Source organism: Lupinus angustifolius, chromosome LG16 (genome assembly GCF_001865875.1).
Source record: "Lupinus angustifolius cultivar Tanjil chromosome LG16, LupAngTanjil_v1.0, whole genome shotgun sequence".
Taxonomy (NCBI): Eukaryota; Viridiplantae; Streptophyta; class Magnoliopsida; order Fabales; family Fabaceae; genus Lupinus; species Lupinus angustifolius.
This window is the reverse complement of record NC_032024.1, coordinates 1857912-1876653: the sequence shown is the minus strand read 5'-3', so window position 1 is coordinate 1876653 and position 18742 is coordinate 1857912. Positions and strand designations below refer to the sequence as shown.

The 18742-nt window shown below is 33.5% G+C and overlaps 1 protein-coding gene across 3 annotated transcripts; it reads right to left on the bottom strand.

The window, feature by feature from the left end:
- LOC109329933 (nuclear export mediator factor NEMF) lies at positions 8740-18254 on the bottom strand. 3 transcript variants are annotated; one of them, XM_019563842.1, is made up of 14 exons: positions 18028-18254; positions 17821-17933; positions 17580-17676; positions 17355-17479; positions 16441-16915; positions 16145-16330; positions 14671-14964; positions 13820-13972; positions 13348-13502; positions 11755-11860; positions 10706-11644; positions 10315-10393; positions 9358-9705; positions 8740-9157 (listed from the first exon to the last, which is right to left on the bottom strand). In XM_019563842.1, the coding sequence occupies exons 1-14, from the start codon at positions 18130-18132 to the stop codon at positions 8964-8966; spliced, it is 3369 nt and encodes a 1122-aa protein (XP_019419387.1). In that variant the 5' UTR covers positions 18133-18254; the 3' UTR covers positions 8740-8963. The 3 variants fall into 3 exon arrangements, with proteins under 3 accessions (XP_019419387.1, XP_019419388.1, XP_019419389.1); XM_019563843.1 differs by having other exon boundaries at positions 9358-9702; XM_019563844.1 differs by having other exon boundaries at positions 10318-10393.

Sequence of the window (18742 nt, the reverse complement as noted above, 5' to 3'; positions counted from 1 at the left end):
TTTGTTGTGACTTCATCTTTCACCTTTCATCATATTTAGTTATCATTAACCCTTCAATAAAAGTTATTCAAATGAATAGTAAATAATATATTGATTGTATATATATCTTTACAGTAGCATTATATAGATATTATACTGTTATGAATGTTAATGTATAGAACCATATAACTGATATAGTTTAGGTTCTTTTGTGTTATTAACTAGACAAAATGTCATTGGCTCTTCAAAGTTTAGGTTCTTTTATGTTATTAACTATGGCTCTTCAACAAAAGAGGACATTTTTAATCAAAAATAGACACATGTTATGTGCATGTTACTGTCCAAGAAAATGAACAAAACAGTTCTAAAATTTGGTTTTTTAGCATATTCTGTTCAATTATATGACATCTTTCTTTGTGGGTTTTACCTGAGATGAGGCCAAATCAACACATGCAGCTATTGAAAATTCAACAGTATGTAACATATTGCATGTGAATTATAGCTATAGGTTAGAACCATATAGATCAATTAACACAAAAAGTAGCAGTTAATAAATGAACATAAAGTTAACTTAACCATCATGTGAATCGTGCACATATTGCAATGTCACAGTGAAAAGTGAATCACCAGCACCACCTTGACACATATATTACATTCACATGCATGTTAGGAAAATTTATTAGAAAATTTATCATTTTTCAAAATTTTATGTACCAACTTTAAGGCAAGGGCTGGTTTATTTTACAATAGTGTTTGTGGTTCTCAGCTATACCACGTGGCACATGACAACACACGCGCCTTCGTGAAATTATTCGTTCATTGCTTCATGTTGTATACATGATTTGTGACAATAGATCTCTGTTCCGACATTATCGATACATAAGCCAAGACCCTTGTTGTGTCACATTTCCAACATAATACTATGACTATCATTCACATGCAGCTCTAAGCAGATTGTGCAGAAACCAAGAGAGACTCTCATTATTTAAATTGTAATCGTAATTATACTATGTTTACAAAAATTACGGAAAATTGAGGGAAAATATGTATAATGTGATTATAATTGTGATCGCAATATCGAAAATATCGAAATTGTAATATTATAGTTGCAATTGCAATTATGGAGTTCACTTATATATTTGTTTACAAAATTTGTGTTGATATAATGTTGGTATGTAATCACGGGGCAGTGTTTGTAGTGCATGTCACGGGCAAATGGAAGTGGATTAATATTAATTATTTGCTTTGTTTTTTTGGTTCTAATGTGAGACAGTGATGTAGACAGCATATGAATATTATGAATAAAAACACATAATTTTGGTGTCTGATTCTGTGGACTAGTTAATAATACTACTATTTTAAGCTTAATGATTTTGTTTGCATTGGTATGATCATAGTTTAAATTATAATTAAACACAGCACATAGAGTTAGAGATGGAACAGGTTGAGGAAATGGTGTTAGGACTTCCAAGTTCACACGCATTTTCCTATTCAAATTAAAGGACAAATCATTCATAAAACTCAACCAATACACACAATGGTGAAATCGGTTAGAAATACATTTCTAATTAAGGTGAACATCATATATTTAATATAATTATATCGGCTATTTATTTTGGGTTATAAAACAAGTGATCTAATTACTAAAAACCCATAAAACTTCTGAAACTGATAACGAGAATCCTATAAGTTAACACATAACAATTATGGTCACCAAGACACCAAATCATAAACAATTTTGGTTGAGAAAGGTCTTCATACCAAAACTCTCTCCAAAATGCATATAAAAGGAAATAGATCGAATAACATGAATTCATGTATGACTTTGTATCCTTGTTTTATATTATGTGTGAGAATCATGAGATTCAACATCCTAGAATTGGTATTTTACGAATCAAAAGGAAATCTCAACAAAATCAACTACTAAATATTATTTGGCCTATTTGTTTTTTGTCTCATGCATTTTAATTTGGAGGGATCAAGTTGTTATTTAGTTTATTTTTTAAATGGATACAAAGTTCCTGTGTTTTTTATATGACCAATTTGAGCTTTTACTCACATTTTAATAAAAGGGTAGTATTAGGAAGTGTTCTAATAATATTGCTTAATGAATGTAAACAAAGAAATTTGTAATGGAAATTAATTTATTTTTCATTTCATCCTTAAACATAACCCTTAAAACATTAGTTAATATTTTAAAACAAGTTTTTTTTGAAGTACTTAATTAAAAAATGGAGGTACAAGGCTGAAAACATACATTGAAACATAGAGGAATTTTGAGGCCGAAGCTTGAGGCCTAATAGCCCAGAAGCTGTTTGTAAAAATGCCTCATTCACATATTTCCTATGTTGATAACAGCTCTACATTCCCACGAAAGAAGTTTTATACCACACCCCCATCTCTTAAAAAATAAAAAATATAGTAGAATCAGAATTTTGTTAACACGAGAGGGTGTTCTTGTTGTTTGTTATCATGAAATCATGCATTTTTGCTTATAAAAAAAATACATCATTTTCATTGTATGTTGAGTTTTGATGGTTTATTAGAGACGGCTGAACAATATCTAAGTTGGGGGTAATCCAAAATATTTCATTTGCTTCTTCGATAATTATGATCTTTCACTCTGGATTTGACTTCATCATTCATAATATTTAATCTGAGGTACTTAATATTAATCGAGATAATCAATATTAAGTTTTAAGCTCACATTTTATTATTAACAAATGAATCTGAGTTTAAAATCTGTGCAATGACAGTGTAATGTTTTTTGCACTATCAACACATTATCTATTATTGTTGTTGTTCGAGAGTCAATAGTAATTAATAAATCGGTGGATAATTTGCAAAACATTTAGCCTACATAAACCCATCTATCATTCTATTGTAATAGACACTGATCAGCTTTTGAGGCACATTAGTGGCCAGACCAATTGCTAAAGATTTACCCACTAACAATGTTCTTATGTAATTTAAATACTCGTATGGAATAAAACATAACATGAAACTATAAGCTAAAAACTAACAAAGAAACAAATTAATAATAGACTATTATAGATTCAATTTCACAAAAGAAGCAAATAATGTTAACAGTGACAAATATAAAACAAAATATAGACTAGAATTGTGGGGTCCTTCAAAGAAGGACACCTCCAAAAATAAGCGTATGCCGCTTAAAATGACAAGCACACGGTATTCTTTAGTAAAAGGCGAAAGAATAGTTCGCTTTGTGCTTAACACACGGCTCCGTGATTATAACAATTTTATGTACTTCATTTTTATATTGAGGGCACACTCTTATTCTCACTATTATATACGATGTGGGCTTTGTATTGAACAGAGAACTCTCAGACAGAAAAACTCAAACCTAAGATATATGATATCCAAAAATCCTAGAAAGTAGTTTTTTGTTTAGTAGTTTTGAGACAAGTCTTATAAAGCATAGACCTGTAAGGCCATTGATCTGACTTGGATGTCATGGATCTGGCTAAACTGTACATGATCCATACTTGTTCCCAAAGAATATTTAATGAGACTTTATGTGACATAATTCTATTTATTGATAGTTAAGTATATCACAATCCTTCATTTCCATAGGACCAATGAGTAATTTAAATACTTATATTTTCACAGTGCCTAAAGAAATCTTCAATGTTATCACAAAAAGCTAAGTAGAAAGTATCAAAGTAAAATAAAGTATAGCCAGGAAGAATAAAGTAAAGTATAAATTTTTAAGCTTATTGTTGTTTCCTTAATTCTCATTATACCTGCAAGGATCTAAGTAAAATAATTTGGTTTGATAAGGGGCAAATTAGGCTGTTATGACAACAAAATTTATGGTCAGGAAGAATTGATGCTTTAGAAAATCTGATATTACCTCAGCTTCACTCAAAATCAAGGCAAGTAGAAGATTTTGAAAGCATTCAGCTCAGGAGTCTGTACTAACATCTTAGTTCAAAATGAGGTCTAAGTTTAAATGCATTTTGTATTTTACAAGTTTTTTTTGCTTAGTATGTTTCAGTCTCATAGATCATTTAATAACTATTTCATAAAACCTCAATTATAAACAATTTTAAAATTGAATAAATTAAGATAAGGTTTTAATGTTGTATAAAGCTACGAGGTACTAATATGTATGCTAATCAATCACGAGGAGTTGTTCCAACTTAGCAGATCTAATTATATTAGTGTCTATAATAGATTTCTTTTGGATAATACTAATCAATAGGGCCTTGTTGGTAAGTGCTATAAGATCTCGTATATTGTAACCCATATTTATGGACCCGAATCCATTAGTTTGGAACATCTTCGTTTCCAAGTGAAATCCCTTGGTATATGAAAGAGTGAAAAAGTGTCTCAAGTTTGAGTCCTTAGAAATATAAGGATCTATGGTAGGGAGAGTTTTGCCACCCCGAGTCATTTTACTCTGCTTGAACAATCTTACTGATGATGAAGGATTCCTGTACTCTATTAAAAATTACACGGTTCACAAGTATTGCTTCAACCATTGCTAAAAGTTCAATTTCATCATTGATTTTCAAAATTCTTGGCAGTGTACAAGTATATTATAAAAAAGTCAAGGCATGCCAATTTGTCAAAGCCAGAATATAGATGAAATTTGGTCACTCTAGTAAAATTAACTGGTGACGGAAGTTTTTGCTATTTTCCATGCTCCATCAAAATTAGGCCGTACAGTAATTTGGTTTATGAAGTTGAGCTTAGTGCAGTTGTGAAGAAAGTTCCTGATGCCTTAAACCTTTTCTATGCATCGTCGTTATCTTGCTACAATTCTGGATTCGAAGTTTAATTTCTGGTAAGTATTAATACTGAATATCGTTATAGTTTCTCAAAATAAAGGTGCAGTAACAAAAACGTTATCTACTAGAGTTGGAGGGTGTGCCAGGCCCCAGCTTCAGTGCAACGCTGGAGCGACACATGAGAGGCCCAATAGCAAGCTACTGTGATGGACTCTCCCCTTTAAAAAAGTAATTTAATATCGTGTGGGTCATTGACCCACATATCAGATATTAAACTGATAAGAACAGATACTACACTTGATCTTAGCCAAAAGGCCGAGAAAGGTATGAGTTTATCTGCAGCTGAGCTTTAATTTTATAGTCTGTTGCCCCTTGCTGCTGCTTAGTTTGCCCGATGTGGGACTACAGGTAATATATTGGTTATCCCATTTTAGGAGAAGACAGGAGCACTTGTGTTGAAAAGTGTTGGGAAATCCCTTCAGGGATAATGGCAGAGCTAACAAAATTAACGATGTCGAAGGATAGTAAAGATATGATATGAAGGGCTTTTCTTCCACTATGCCAATAGGAAAAAGGTCTAATGACTCAAATTTTATGTATTTGGGTGGTTATGTGATGGACTCTCCCCTTTAAATTTTATGCATGTTCAAGTTTAAGATTCAGTTGAGTTAAGAAGCTAATCATGTATGCATTCATAGCTGCTGGAATATATAATATTACCATAAGTGCCGAAAGAAATAAGAGATTGTTCCAACAATAAAAGCAGGTGAATATGGGAAATGCCACAGAAGAATTTCAAGATTGTTTTTTGTGCATGTCAATAAAGTACTTGCATGATGATTTTGGATATGATAATGAGTCTTCAATCAATGATTGATTTTGTTGGAAACTTGTCAAATGAAAACTTACCCAAATGTCATATTTTTGTCTATTGCACTTAAATTGTCGAATATTGTAAAATGTGTCTTTCTTGGGGTCATGGTTATTTTGCGGTTGAGTGGAGATTAAATTGTTTTAAAGCTCTTACTCTTGTGCAACGTTACAATTCTGCTTTTCATAAATATGATTGTATTATTGTCGTCTTTTATTAAGGTGTCAATAGAAATTGGAGGGTGTCCTTCTCTTCCTTCTACCTACTACCTAGGTGTTCGCTATTGATTTAGATATATTTTTAGCTACAAAATCATCTGATTTGAAAATATAATTAATTTGTGGACATTTGATTCAAATATGATTTTAAATCAGTATGAATCATTTTTTATTTATTTATAAAAATTGTCATGTTATAATACTATGTTTACATACACTATTATAGCCTATAAGCTAAAAACATAACAGAAACTATAAGCTTAAACTAACAAAGAAACAAATTAATAATAGAATATCAAAGATTCAATTTCACAAAAGAAGCAAATAATAGTAAGAGTAACAAATATAAAAACAAAATATAGACTAGAATTGTGGGGTCCTTCAAAGGAAGGACACCTCCAAAAATAAGCGTATGCCGCTTAGAGTGACAAACACACGGTATTCTTTAGTAAAAGGCGAAAGAATAGTTCGCTTTGTGCTTAACACACGGCTCCATAAGTTCAACAATGCCATGTAATTCGTTTTTATATTGTGGGAACACACTTATTCTCACTGTTACACACGATGTGGGCTTTGTGCAGAACACTCAATATTTACATAAACCTAGCTTTTTGTTAGTAGTTTTGAGGTCCAATTACAGACAAGTGTTATAAAGCATACACCATTGATCTGCCTGAATGCCATGGATGTGGCTAAACTGTAGTTGATCCATCCTCGCTCCAAAAGAATAGTTAATGAGGTATTATGTGACATAATTGAAATTATTGATAGTTAAGTATATCATAATCCTTCATTTCCTTCAGATCACTTGTGTCACTGTTTCAATTGTATAGACTAATCATAAAGTATTTAGTGATGAGCCAATATATAGCTAGTTCATTAGGACAATGGGTTATTTATATAATTATATTTACACAAAGGCAAAATCAATCTTTAATGTTACCACTAAAAGCAAAGAGGTAGAACGTGTCAAAATCCAAAATGCAGCGACACAAGTGAGTTAAGAACTGAAAAAACTGTTTTACATGTTATCCCGCTTACTTTCACATTGTGACATGCATGAAGGACTCCAAATTTAAAACTTCATTCATGATTTTCAGTTCATTTAGGCAAAAACCCAACATGCTTCTTATTATATATATATATATTTTGTTTCATCTCTTAATGAAATATTTCATCACCACTATTCTAATGTATTTCTAATTCTCAATGATAAGTTTGTAACATTGTTTTCCGATTTCTGTTAACCTTATTTCATCTCTTATGTGTTATGAGATATGAATTGCTTTGTAACAAATGGTTTTTGCCGTTTGGTATAGGGAGTTGAGCTTAGTGGCAGCTATAAAGAAAGTTTTTGGTGATAATGGGAAATTTGTATATGCTTGCCTGGGAGTAGAAAAGAGGTTACATTTGTGTTTAATTAAAATATGTTCATGAAGCCATATCGATTTCAACATTTTTTATGCAATGTTGATAGAGTAACATTAGATTTCTGCAATCTTTGGTGTTAAACCTGGCTCATAAGTACAAGTTCAGAAATCAGCTATACTTTTTCAATAAATAAAAAAGTGAGTACAGTAGAAAAAACACGCAATTTTATCAGAGAAGTAAAATTGTTATACTAATGTTGGAGGGTGTGCCAGGCCCAAGCTTTAGTGCAACGCTTGGGCGACACGTGAGAGGCCCAGTAGCAAGCTACTGTGACGGACTCTCCCATTTAAAAAAGTAATTTAATATCGTGTGAGCCAATGACCCACATATCAGATATTAAACTGATAAGAACAGATACTACACTTGATCTTAGCCAAAAGGCCGAGAAAGGTATGAGTTTTTCTTCAGCTGAGCTTTGATTTTATAGTCTGTTGCCCCTTGCTGCTTCTTAGTTTGCCCAATGTGGGACTACAGGTAATATATTGGTTATTCCATTTTCAGAGAAGACAGAAGCACTGTGTTGAAAAGTGTTGGGAAATCCCTTCTGGAGCAACATCTTCTTTTTGCGCAGAGCATTGTTAAATAGGTTAAAAAAAGATGTAGGCTACATAAATCACATGGAATGACGTGTGTTCACAAAAAGAATGTGGAGACCTTTGAGGATTAGAGAGCTGTAAAATATGAATGTTTTTCTTCCAGAGCCCATGGGAAAAAGGTATCCCTATAACATCTAATAGGTGGTTGACTTATGCATGTTCAAGTTTATGATTCAGTTGAGTTTAGAAGCTAATCGTGTATGCATTCATAGCTGCTGGAGTATATAATAGAAATAGAAGATTGTTGCAACAACAAAAGCAGGATTGTTTTTGTTCATATCAATAAGGTACTGCATGATGATTTTGGATATGATAATGAGTCTTCACATCCTTTTTTATTTATAAAAACTATCATTCCACTTATAATTCAAAACTCATAAATATAACTAAAATATTAAGTCTATTAAACTTTAAATTGACACATGTTAATATTGTCACAATATTATTTGCATACACTATAAAAATATATTGTCACACTGTTTACATACACTATAAAAACATATGTCACAATACTCTTTATATACACTAAAAACATATGTCACCAGTTCAGAACTTTGCTCCCAACACCATATTAATATAAATAAGCAAACAACTACTACTGTATAAATTTAAAAAATCACTATATCAAATATTATAACATAATTATGGTCACGACAATAAATAAGAATATTATATTAATAACAACACGTTCAAGAATCAATTGAGCAGATCAAACAGTTGGCATTGATTTCTTATTTCATTGTATTATATATACACAATTAGATCGGGATAATATTTGTTAGTGCTTGTAATGACATCATCGTCAAAGTTAACACAATTAATTAAGTTACTTGCCATGAAGTGAGTAACGTCTAGATGAAGTTGATGACAAAATTATCACATTCCCTTCAGAAATTGTAAATAGTTTTCACACTCGAGCTTATTTATGCAAACCAAAAAAATGAGAGAAAAGGTAAATGAGTTATAAAATTCTTCAACCTATGTTACTGAGCAGTACAGGGAGAAAAACTATTTCTCTACATTGTTGGAGCATGGAATATACAACATAAAATCTATCAGCTCTTTCAAAAAAAGTACTTTTCCTTTGACCTACATAAGTCCTATAAAGGTTCAGCTAACTTTGTTGTTTGCTGCTTTTCTTGCCTTTCTTTTGCTTTTGCTTCAATTGAGTAAGGCCAGCTGATGATATCTTAACATTACCAATAATTGAAGCCATAAGCTCAGGATCTGTACATGCTTTCATCAACTCCTTCTCCCGGTTTGTTGCTTCCGACGTGTGGCTGAACAAGTTCATTGCCATTTTTGCAGCTACACAACACAAAAGGGGAAAATAAATTATGGCAACATCGCGTAACAATATTTCAAAGAATAGATTGCAGGTGCTAGGGGGGGGAGAAAGTACCCTAGACTCCAAGATAAATAGAACAGTAGCAAGAAAATGGATTGCAAGAGTTCATTGTAAGTTGGCAATGTAAAATGAATAATAATAGATAAATAAAAAGTAGAACCTTTCCCTTTCTTGGCCGTTCCGGGAATTATCTTGACCCGATATTTGTAAGACTGAACTGCAGCATAAGGACCACAGACAGGAACAGCATATAAGAGAATGTCATTAGGGAGTGGATTCCCTGTCAAATAATCCACATCAGTTAGTTTCTCTTTCTCTTCTTCTCCTATTTCATGAATATCGTCTTCTTCCATTGCCACCCTATCAGATTGGGAATTGTTGATAGGGTTTTCTTCACTTTCTCCAATTGCATCATGACTACTGTCATTTGGTTGCTCTTTACACTCCCGAGCTAAGTGACCTACCTTCTTGCACTTGTAACATATTTTTGGAGCATCTGAAGGACCTGCTAGAGCCAACATTTGAATAAGATAAAAAAGATAAGGAATTAAACAACGTAAGTAATTGGCACACCAAATTGTTTTCTCTCCAATGCAGAGAGGTTAAGATCTCACTGATCAGCTAATCGATTTAATGTAGTGACACCACAAACATGGCCACAACTAAATGAGACCTGACTATCTGCTCAACTTGTTAATACTGAAAATTCTAAAAAATATATCACAAGAGAAGGCTGAGATACAACACATCAAATTGATATAACATGAACACAAATTCCTAAATTAGAATAATGGCATCAAATTTTTTGCAAAACAGTGAACACAACAATAAAATAATATCATTTATCTAATCATTGTGGTATCACACTCGTATTAATACAAAAGTTCATAAAACAATTGAAAGATATCTGAGAAATGCCCATTAAGATACATAATGGATAGCACACAGCAATCATGCTTCATACATGGACATCCTATTTGGTTCCTAAACTCTGCTGGTGAAGTAACATATATGCATACAATAAAAATATCATTTAAAAACTAATATATATTGTCATAAACATAGTATATTATACTAATTAATGAAATACTGGTGATGAAACTTTGGAAAGGCTTACCACTGCCGGGTTTTTTCCCTTTGTCTAATGCTTCATTTCCATCTGGTATCTCTTCCTTCTTGTTTGATTTACCAGAAGACTTCAGACAAAAAAAAACAGCCTTATAGTTAATGATGTTGGAATTTTACATGGGGAAATCAGAAAGGTGAAAGTATTACTTGGAGGCAGTCCCTAAGATTATTACTTACATAGTTTCTCCCACTAATTTATTTATTAAAACATTTTTTTAAGATTACAATATTAGTTAATTTAAAACATGAGGACTCATCTCAGCAAGCATGATGGATTGATGGTATGTTTAACTTTGAAAAAAAGCATGTATTATGCTTAGGGCAAAAGACATAAATCAAATTTTCCAGAGAGGATAGAAATGGAATGATTCTGAACTCACAGCCAATAATGCCATTCGGATGCTCCTTTCTTCCTCATCTTGGTCAGCATACTTCTCCTTAATCTTCTTAAGTTTGCTCTTCTGCCCACGGCTGGTTTTTTGACCACCTGTCTTTTGAGCTTCTTTTGCAGGTAGATTAGAAGAAATATCCGCTACTGTAGGTTTGTCTTTTCCACGTTCAACATTTGAATCAGCTACATCATGATTCGGTCCTTTTTTAAGCTTTCTTCTCTCAGCTTTTGATATATAAGGTTTATCCCTTACTGCAGCTTTACTCTCTTCAAGTTGCTCATAGCTAATATCAATCTGAGAGTTCTCGACTCCGTATTTTTTATTTGGTTTAGCACCATATCCAAGTTCCAGAGCTCGATCCATAAGTTCTTCAAGTTGAGGGGTGGCAGATGCTAAGTCATTTCCACCAGTATCAGATAATTTTTCCCTATCAACCATAGTCGTCGTACTAGTCTCTGTTGCAAGAGAATCATGTGAAACTGTATTTTTGGCATTGATAGCAGGCAAACTAGTCTGGGATGAGTCTGCAATAAAGTCTTCAGATTGGGGTTTTAGTATATCTGCAGACAAATTACCATTTCTTTCTGAGTCTGCAGCAGATTTACCATCAGTGGCATCATCCTTCTCTGACTCTGAATCAGATTTTTCTTCAAGAGGGATACTTTCTTCATAATCATCTATTGCTTCCTCCTCTCCTCTTACTCTCCTTTCATTTAAATGTGATCCCAAGGAACTCTCGTCCAAGCGAAATAGCAAGCCAAAACCCATGATAAGAGGATGTGGTGGAAGAAAATTTTTCTTTCCTCGGATCATGAAGCTCCCTACTGTTAGATATTCCCCCGTGGGAGCAGTTTTACTAACCTGATGAGGATAAACCCACCAGGCACTAGTAACAATTTTTGAATCCCATGCCTGACTATGGCAGACCTACATTCCAAAATGATAAAAGGAGCAGATTTGATTTAGGTCGTGAACATGGAGTGAACCAAATAAAGTAAACTTAGAAGGAATATAGTTCAGGTAGGTGCTTAACATACTGTGAAACATCCAGCTTGGTTTAGGGTCAGAGGTGGAACTGGTTGGCTGGGCTTGTGGTTCTTGATAACAGTACTAGAAGCTCCATGCAAATCAGCATGGATATACCTATTACAGAATCAAATGAAAAGAATCAGAGAAGCGGAAATAAAATTATACTTAAAAATAAAAAAAATAAAAAATTGCACATTTCAAAGTAGTTTATTATCATTTAGATTTTTTATTAGTGTTTACAGACCTTCCATAGACTTCAAAATGGCTACCCTTAAGCTATCTTCCTAAAAGGGAGAAAAACCATCCAAGTAGCACTTGCCCAGTCTCTTTGTACATTCACCAAAGGCACTTCTTTAAAGTAGCCATTAGCTGAGTACCACAAAGTCTACTAATCTCGGATACGGCTCCTCTAAAGTGAGAAAACAAGGGTGTATCCACTATTGATTTGATCAAGTGCATAGGGATCTCAATCCACAAAATGATTCTAGGGTGGATATATCCTTACTTTCTCACTATAGAGGAGCTAAGTCCACTAGTCTCTCTCTAAGAAATAAATACGCAGACATCATAAAAGAGAACTTCGTGGGGCTTGCAAATTTGCAATTAAAATTTTGCTAGTATTTAGCCTAATTAACCACAGAAGTTTGGAAAGAGAGTGAGGAAAAAAAGACAGCTTTCCTTGTTTGGAGAATGGGTGAGGAATGGAAAGTGGGCAGTAAGATTCCTAAGTGAAGATTCCACAGGAATCTAAAATCATATCCTCCTATATGGTGAAGAAAAGGGATGAGTAGAGCTGAGAAATTGAGAAAGCATTTCAGACTCCATGGACATTAACTATAACTGAGGTTTGTGAGGAAAAAGTCTAAAACAGAGATTGATATTGGAAGGAATACAAGCTACTAATGGGTTGATGATACAGAGTGAAAAGAGAGAGGGGATGAGAAGACACAACAAGGAATCATCCCAAGAATCAATCCAAATATGATATATAAATCATCTCAAATCTCAGACACCAAATGAAGAAAAGCAGGCTAAGCATAAGATAAATTTCCAAGAACTTGAAGTTGCATTGTCCATGACCCTCACATCCTATAATCCTAACCACTCTGATGAAACCATATTGGCACATAATAACTTAATGAAAGATGTCAATTCCAGAGGAAACCACCATAACTATGTGCAGGATTGGGCTTCTTAGACACCAAACTTCCAATACCTGGACACCCTCTCCCCCTTTCATTCATAGGTTTGCAACAAAGTTCTCAACTAGCCAGAAGACCCCTTTTGATAATCCTACTACTCACTAAGAAGTTTCACCTGGTTCTCTCCATTTTTTTTTGCAACATTCATAGGCATTTGGGAACTTAAGATATACTTAATTTTCTCAATAATGTATAAATATGTTATTTTACAAAGTCATACAAGTTAACATATGCTTTAAATGATTTGGAGACATTTAATTAAGTATCACTCATTCAAAAAATGATAGCATGTGAACCTAATTGATATTACTTTCATCATTTACCCAATAACTATGTTCGTCAATGTTTAAGCTTTAGGTTTAGGGGGTAGAGGAGTGTAATTAAACATGAAATACTCACAGATCTCCTTTTGACATATAACGCTTCACTATCATCTCATTCTGTTGTGCATCACGTCCGCTGATAACCAAATAATTCTCACTGCTAATGAACCAATTAAATTTCTCAAACCAGTGGACTTTGCGCATATGTGAAATTGTCGCAACCGTTTTTTCCTGGATATGATTGTTACAAAAATGAGAAAAATAGAGGTAAAATTAGCAGTTGTACAAAGCAAACAAGAATTAAAAAAATCCATTGGACGGTGGATTTATAATGCACTTGCTCTCGATAAATCTAACATGGTCACACTTGTAGTGTATCAAATGAGCTTCATACAAGTTGAGATGAGACAAATTTTAAAAGCTTTATTTTATTTCTTCCCATAATCAGGGATCACACATTTATTTCTCTCAGTTTCTTCTTTCAAACTATGTATATGAGATAGCAATCCAATAATTAGTGATAACCTGCAAATATAATTTCTAACTACCTGACTAAGCTGTAGGCGAGTCTTTTTCTCTGCAGCTTTAAAAGCCTTTTCATGTGCAGTTATGGTCTTTTCCTGTTTGCTCTCCTGCTTTTTCTTCTGCTCATACCACTTCCGGGCATTGGCATGTGCTGAGAGAGCTAAATCAACTTCAACCTTTAAAGTAAAATACTATGATTACTAATGTTACACTCCAAGGGATAAACAATAAAAATCCACATAGTTAAAAAAAGGAGAAAATCAGTGATGACAGTGGGAAAAAAATAAGTTCGGGAAAACTGATAATACCGACTTATTGACTTACACCAACCCAATGGTGAATCATGGAAAAAAAATTGAGTGAACAATAACGTCTATATTCATATTAGTTAATGCTTTTAGATCATGATTAAAGAGCAAGCATCGTGTCGTTGCTTACCCATATGACCAATTATTGGATTTTGAGCATACAAATTGGGTTTTTAAGGTTGAACATATCATGATTCCATCACTAGCTTCTATCTTAAAAAAATGCATCAACCAATTGATGTCTGAACATATCTAGGAAGTAACCACATCAATGTAATAAGAAAATTCTACCATAAAAAACATATTAAAAATATAACCATACAATTCAATTAGTAAAAAGGAACATTAGACATTGATATGTCAGTATAGGTGTTAATAACAATATTCATAATCACAATATACACACAGAACTGAGGGATTGTGCAGCTTTTCTCCACTGATTTTTTTTCTTGGCTTTTTTTATTTTGTTCTTTTGTTAAGGCGGATTCATTTTCTTCCCTGCTCCTTGTAATATTTTTTTTCATCTCAAGGATTTCATCATTTTGCCAAAATAAAAAATTGAATACCTTATCGACAGGGAGTGTCTTCTCATCGTCATCCATTTCATCAAGGTTGTTGCCTAACAGTAATGCCATGCAGTTCCTCTCAAGATAGAGTTTGTCAATGAGACCAGCTACTGGATTTCCAGCTTTCTTTTCTTCCTTCACCATCCGAGCAAGGTCATCCCAGTTCATACCCTTAGCAAGGGCTACACGAACAGCTAATATAGCAGCATCCACGTCTTCTAAGTTGTACTCTATCAACTCTGCCATTTTAACACATTGATCAGCTTCTCTCTTCAAAGTGTGCACTCGATTTTCCTACACCACAGAAATGAGAACCTCATTTTTTACATGTCGGAACTATAAAGTATCAACTATCAACAATATTGGAGAAGTTAGTGTTATATCAACTTCATATGAATATTTTAGGAGCCCGTGTAAGTAATACTACAACCATAATAACTGGATGTAAACAAAGACGAAATACAGATGATATGAATATAATATGAAGGATGAATCCGATTTGTGTAGAATGAATCAATCTGGACATCTTACCTCATACCCGACCCCCTTCCCTACTATAATAAAACATGAACCTTTCATATATCCGGAGTCCGGACAACAAATTACGCCAAGTATCAAATGTTCCAAATATGCCTTTGGTTGTATTTGTATCTCATGTTACTACATTCAATCATAAATTATTGATATTAGATTGCAGGGAGTATGCATGCATACATGAGACATGACACATCAGAATTTGATCAGATTCATGCACTTTAGTATCTGAAGTACTGTACAAGCTGCAATTTATAGGAGCTCTACCCTTGGACCTAAATCATTGACGACTTCTATAGGAACTTGATTAACTAATGAACACTTGTCATCTGACTCATCTCTAACTAAATCAGTTTCAGATGTAAATATTTCAATGAGTTTTACAAGTATCCAACAGCCAAAGCTATCAAATCATATTCTGACACAAGTAACTTTGAATAGACAATAATTAGCTCATAATTTGATAGAGATAATGCAAACAAATTTTTAGTGCACAAATCATCAAGTGCATAAATTCTCTCCCTTATTCAATTCCTGGCCAATTTTACGAAAGTTCTCTATTGTTTCATTACAACTGAAACCCATACATATTTGAAGGACAGAAAATAGATCAGTATGGCAACCTTGAGATGATTCATTATATGAAGAAAATATTTTCTTCATGAAAAACATGAAATTTGAATTAAACAGATTGACAAACTGAGAACGGATTAAACTATAACGCCGATTGCCGAACAAGAACATGATATTATTCAACCAAACAAATGTGACAACATATAAAATGTTGACATGTAAATGACGTAAAAAATGCTATCAACTTTATGCAGGCCAGGCATATAAGGGTAGTTAAAACAGCATTGTTATGTGAGACACATGGTTCAGTTGATTTTCCAGTCATACAAGTATTAAATATATATAGTATGGGCAAGGGCACACCAACCTGATCCTGGCGGATTTTATTAAGCTTTTGAGTAGCTGAGTGTTCTTTGGCTTTCTGCTGGTGCTCAGACCTTTGGCTCTCAATTTTGCTATAGAATTCATCCAATGCTGCATCAAAAGTCTCAAACTTTGTACGCTCCCTTGACTTAAACTGGTTGAGTAGGATTGGGCAGAACTCATCATACATCTGCATCAAAAGATACAATTTCAAAACCAATCTAAGCATGCAATTTGTTAGTTTGTCCCTCATTCTGTTTCACAGTCATGACTCCAGTAAAATATAAAGTAGAATATAACCTGACTAACACTTCCAGTTTGAAAATTTTTGTTCTGCATCAAAATGTATCCTTCAGGAATTATTTCACCTGAAATAATATCCTGCATCCAATCTTCAAACTTCACAACTGCTTGGACCAAAGCCTGAACAGTAGCATCATCCCAAGTTTTATCTTTGGGAACTTTTGTATTGGGGATTAGACCAGCATCTAATATTATATGTTCAGAAAGGGCAGGTCCATAACCAAGTGCCTCCCCGAGGACAGTTTTCAATGTGGCAGATGATTTCCCGCCTTTGCGGGTTCCCTGCTTCTCTTTGGCTACATTAGAAACATCAGTTCCATTTCCATTGACTTCATCAGCATTATCATTATCATCTTCCTTAGAAGACGTCAGGGCTGTATGTAATTTTGCAGTAGTAGTTCGTTCAAACACTCGACAACTTTCTGTAGGATAACGATGGCGTGACATGATTGCAAGCCCTTTATCATCATCCCTGCCATTGATGAATTGTTATCATTCAACTTATCATAGACTTATTTAAAATTCCATCACACAAATTAAAGGATCACATGACATGAGGAAGCTCCAAGAGTGTATAAAAGTAGTAAGTATAAGCAAATGCATTGAGATAAAAAATGTGAACTATCCCAGTCTTGAAAAGGTAAGTCAGACATGACATTCAGCAATAATATGTCAATTAGCTTGATTGGGCATCACATAAGAATGCTTCATACTCTAAGTCTACTAATGTACTTCACATTATATAAATATCTTAAGACAACTTCATGATCCTTCATGGTTATCTTTTAACAAATTCTTCTTTATCCACTTGATGCAAACAAATTTTCATTTATGTTCTTAAATTCTACTCTATATCAATTTTTCAGAACAAATTGAATTTATGGGAACAAGACAGAACAGTAGGAACAAACCTGTGGGATCGAAGAAGAGTCATGACAGTATAATCAGAATCTGTGAGAAGGATGTTTCCTTGGGCATAGAGCTCCAATATAACATAGTTTGCATTCTCCCCAAGTCCAAATTGAAAGAGAATAATCTGTCACAAATTTTCCGACAAAAAACACTTACAACTGAAATTGAGCAAGTGTCTGAAACATAAAAGACGGTCCAACACAAGTAAGGAATGGTATATATACCCGATCATAGCCGAGTTGGCGTACATCCTCAAGCCTTCTAGTTCTAATATGTTTCCGCAATTTGAGAGTAAAACCAGAAGGAGTATTGCTTTTATCACTATCAAATTCCACACACAAAACAATTACAAATTTACAATCATTATAGGATTCTTTAATCTGGAAATCACATTGGACTTCGACTAATCCGAATCAAACTATAAGAAACATATTACAGAGAAATAATGATTATAATGAACAATACCGCATATAGATAGTTGTATGCAATCTGACACCACTTTCCATGAGCAACAAAACCTTCTCGCTCTCACCAGATTCTGAAATTCCGCTACTGTTCATGAGCTTGAAAACGTAGGTCTGAGAAAAACAAGGAGTAGATTCAATTTTATTAGGAATAAGAAACATAAAGAAATGAATTGAAGGAAATTAAAAGAGAGAGAGAGAAATTAACCTTGGGAGAGAGATCATAGACATTGGAGCATCGCATTCCGATTAAGCGTCGGAGACATTTGACCTCCGCCGCCACATCGGCGGTGTTCATACGAACCTTGACCATTGTGTGAGTTGAATTGAATGTTAGGGTTTGTTGAAGAATGAAGGAAATGAGTGAATCGAAGAGGAGAAAGCGAAAGTGATGACTCGAAAAGTTATTCGGTAATAAGTGATAGGTTTTTCTAACATTAAGAATGGGTTCACAATCATAAACCACATTAAGAATACTATTAAAATGTTTAGGAAATGATTATGGTTCCGCACTGAAGGCAATCATGTCCGAACTGACAACAAACAATATCCACATGTTTATAACTCTTCTCACGGCTATTTTTTTCATCCATAATACTCGAATCTGAGACTTTGCTTAAGGAGAATCAAGTATGTATCACTTGAACCAACATCTGTTGGTAGATGTTGATTTAGTGATATAAAATACGAGATGATCAAAATGTTAAAGGTTCATACACTCGATCTTGATGAAGAAATATTTTTGATAGTACAAAAAAAAAAAATCAGATGTTAACCATACTTTACAATTTCAATGAGAATTCACTCTACAATTTCAATGTGATATCTAATTTTTTTACTAGGATGTTCTTACTGAATATTTTGACTATTTATTTATTTTAGTTTATTAAAGAGAATTCAATTGGTCAAAACAATAGTCCCGA

Excerpts from the sequence above, each read along its gene's own strand:
- LOC109329933 (XM_019563842.1), bottom strand. The coding sequence starts at position 18,132 with ATGGTCAAGGTTCGTATGAACACCGCCGATGTGGCGGCGGAGGTCAAA. Across the intron at positions 17,934-18,027 it reads TCTATGATCTCTCTCCCAAG|ACCTACGTTTTCAAGCTCAT; the intron begins GTTAATTTCTCT and ends TGTTTTTCTCAG. Across the intron at positions 9,158-9,357 it reads AACGGCCAAGAAAGGGAAAG|CTGCAAAAATGGCAATGAAC; the intron begins GTTCTACTTTTT and ends TGTGTTGTGTAG.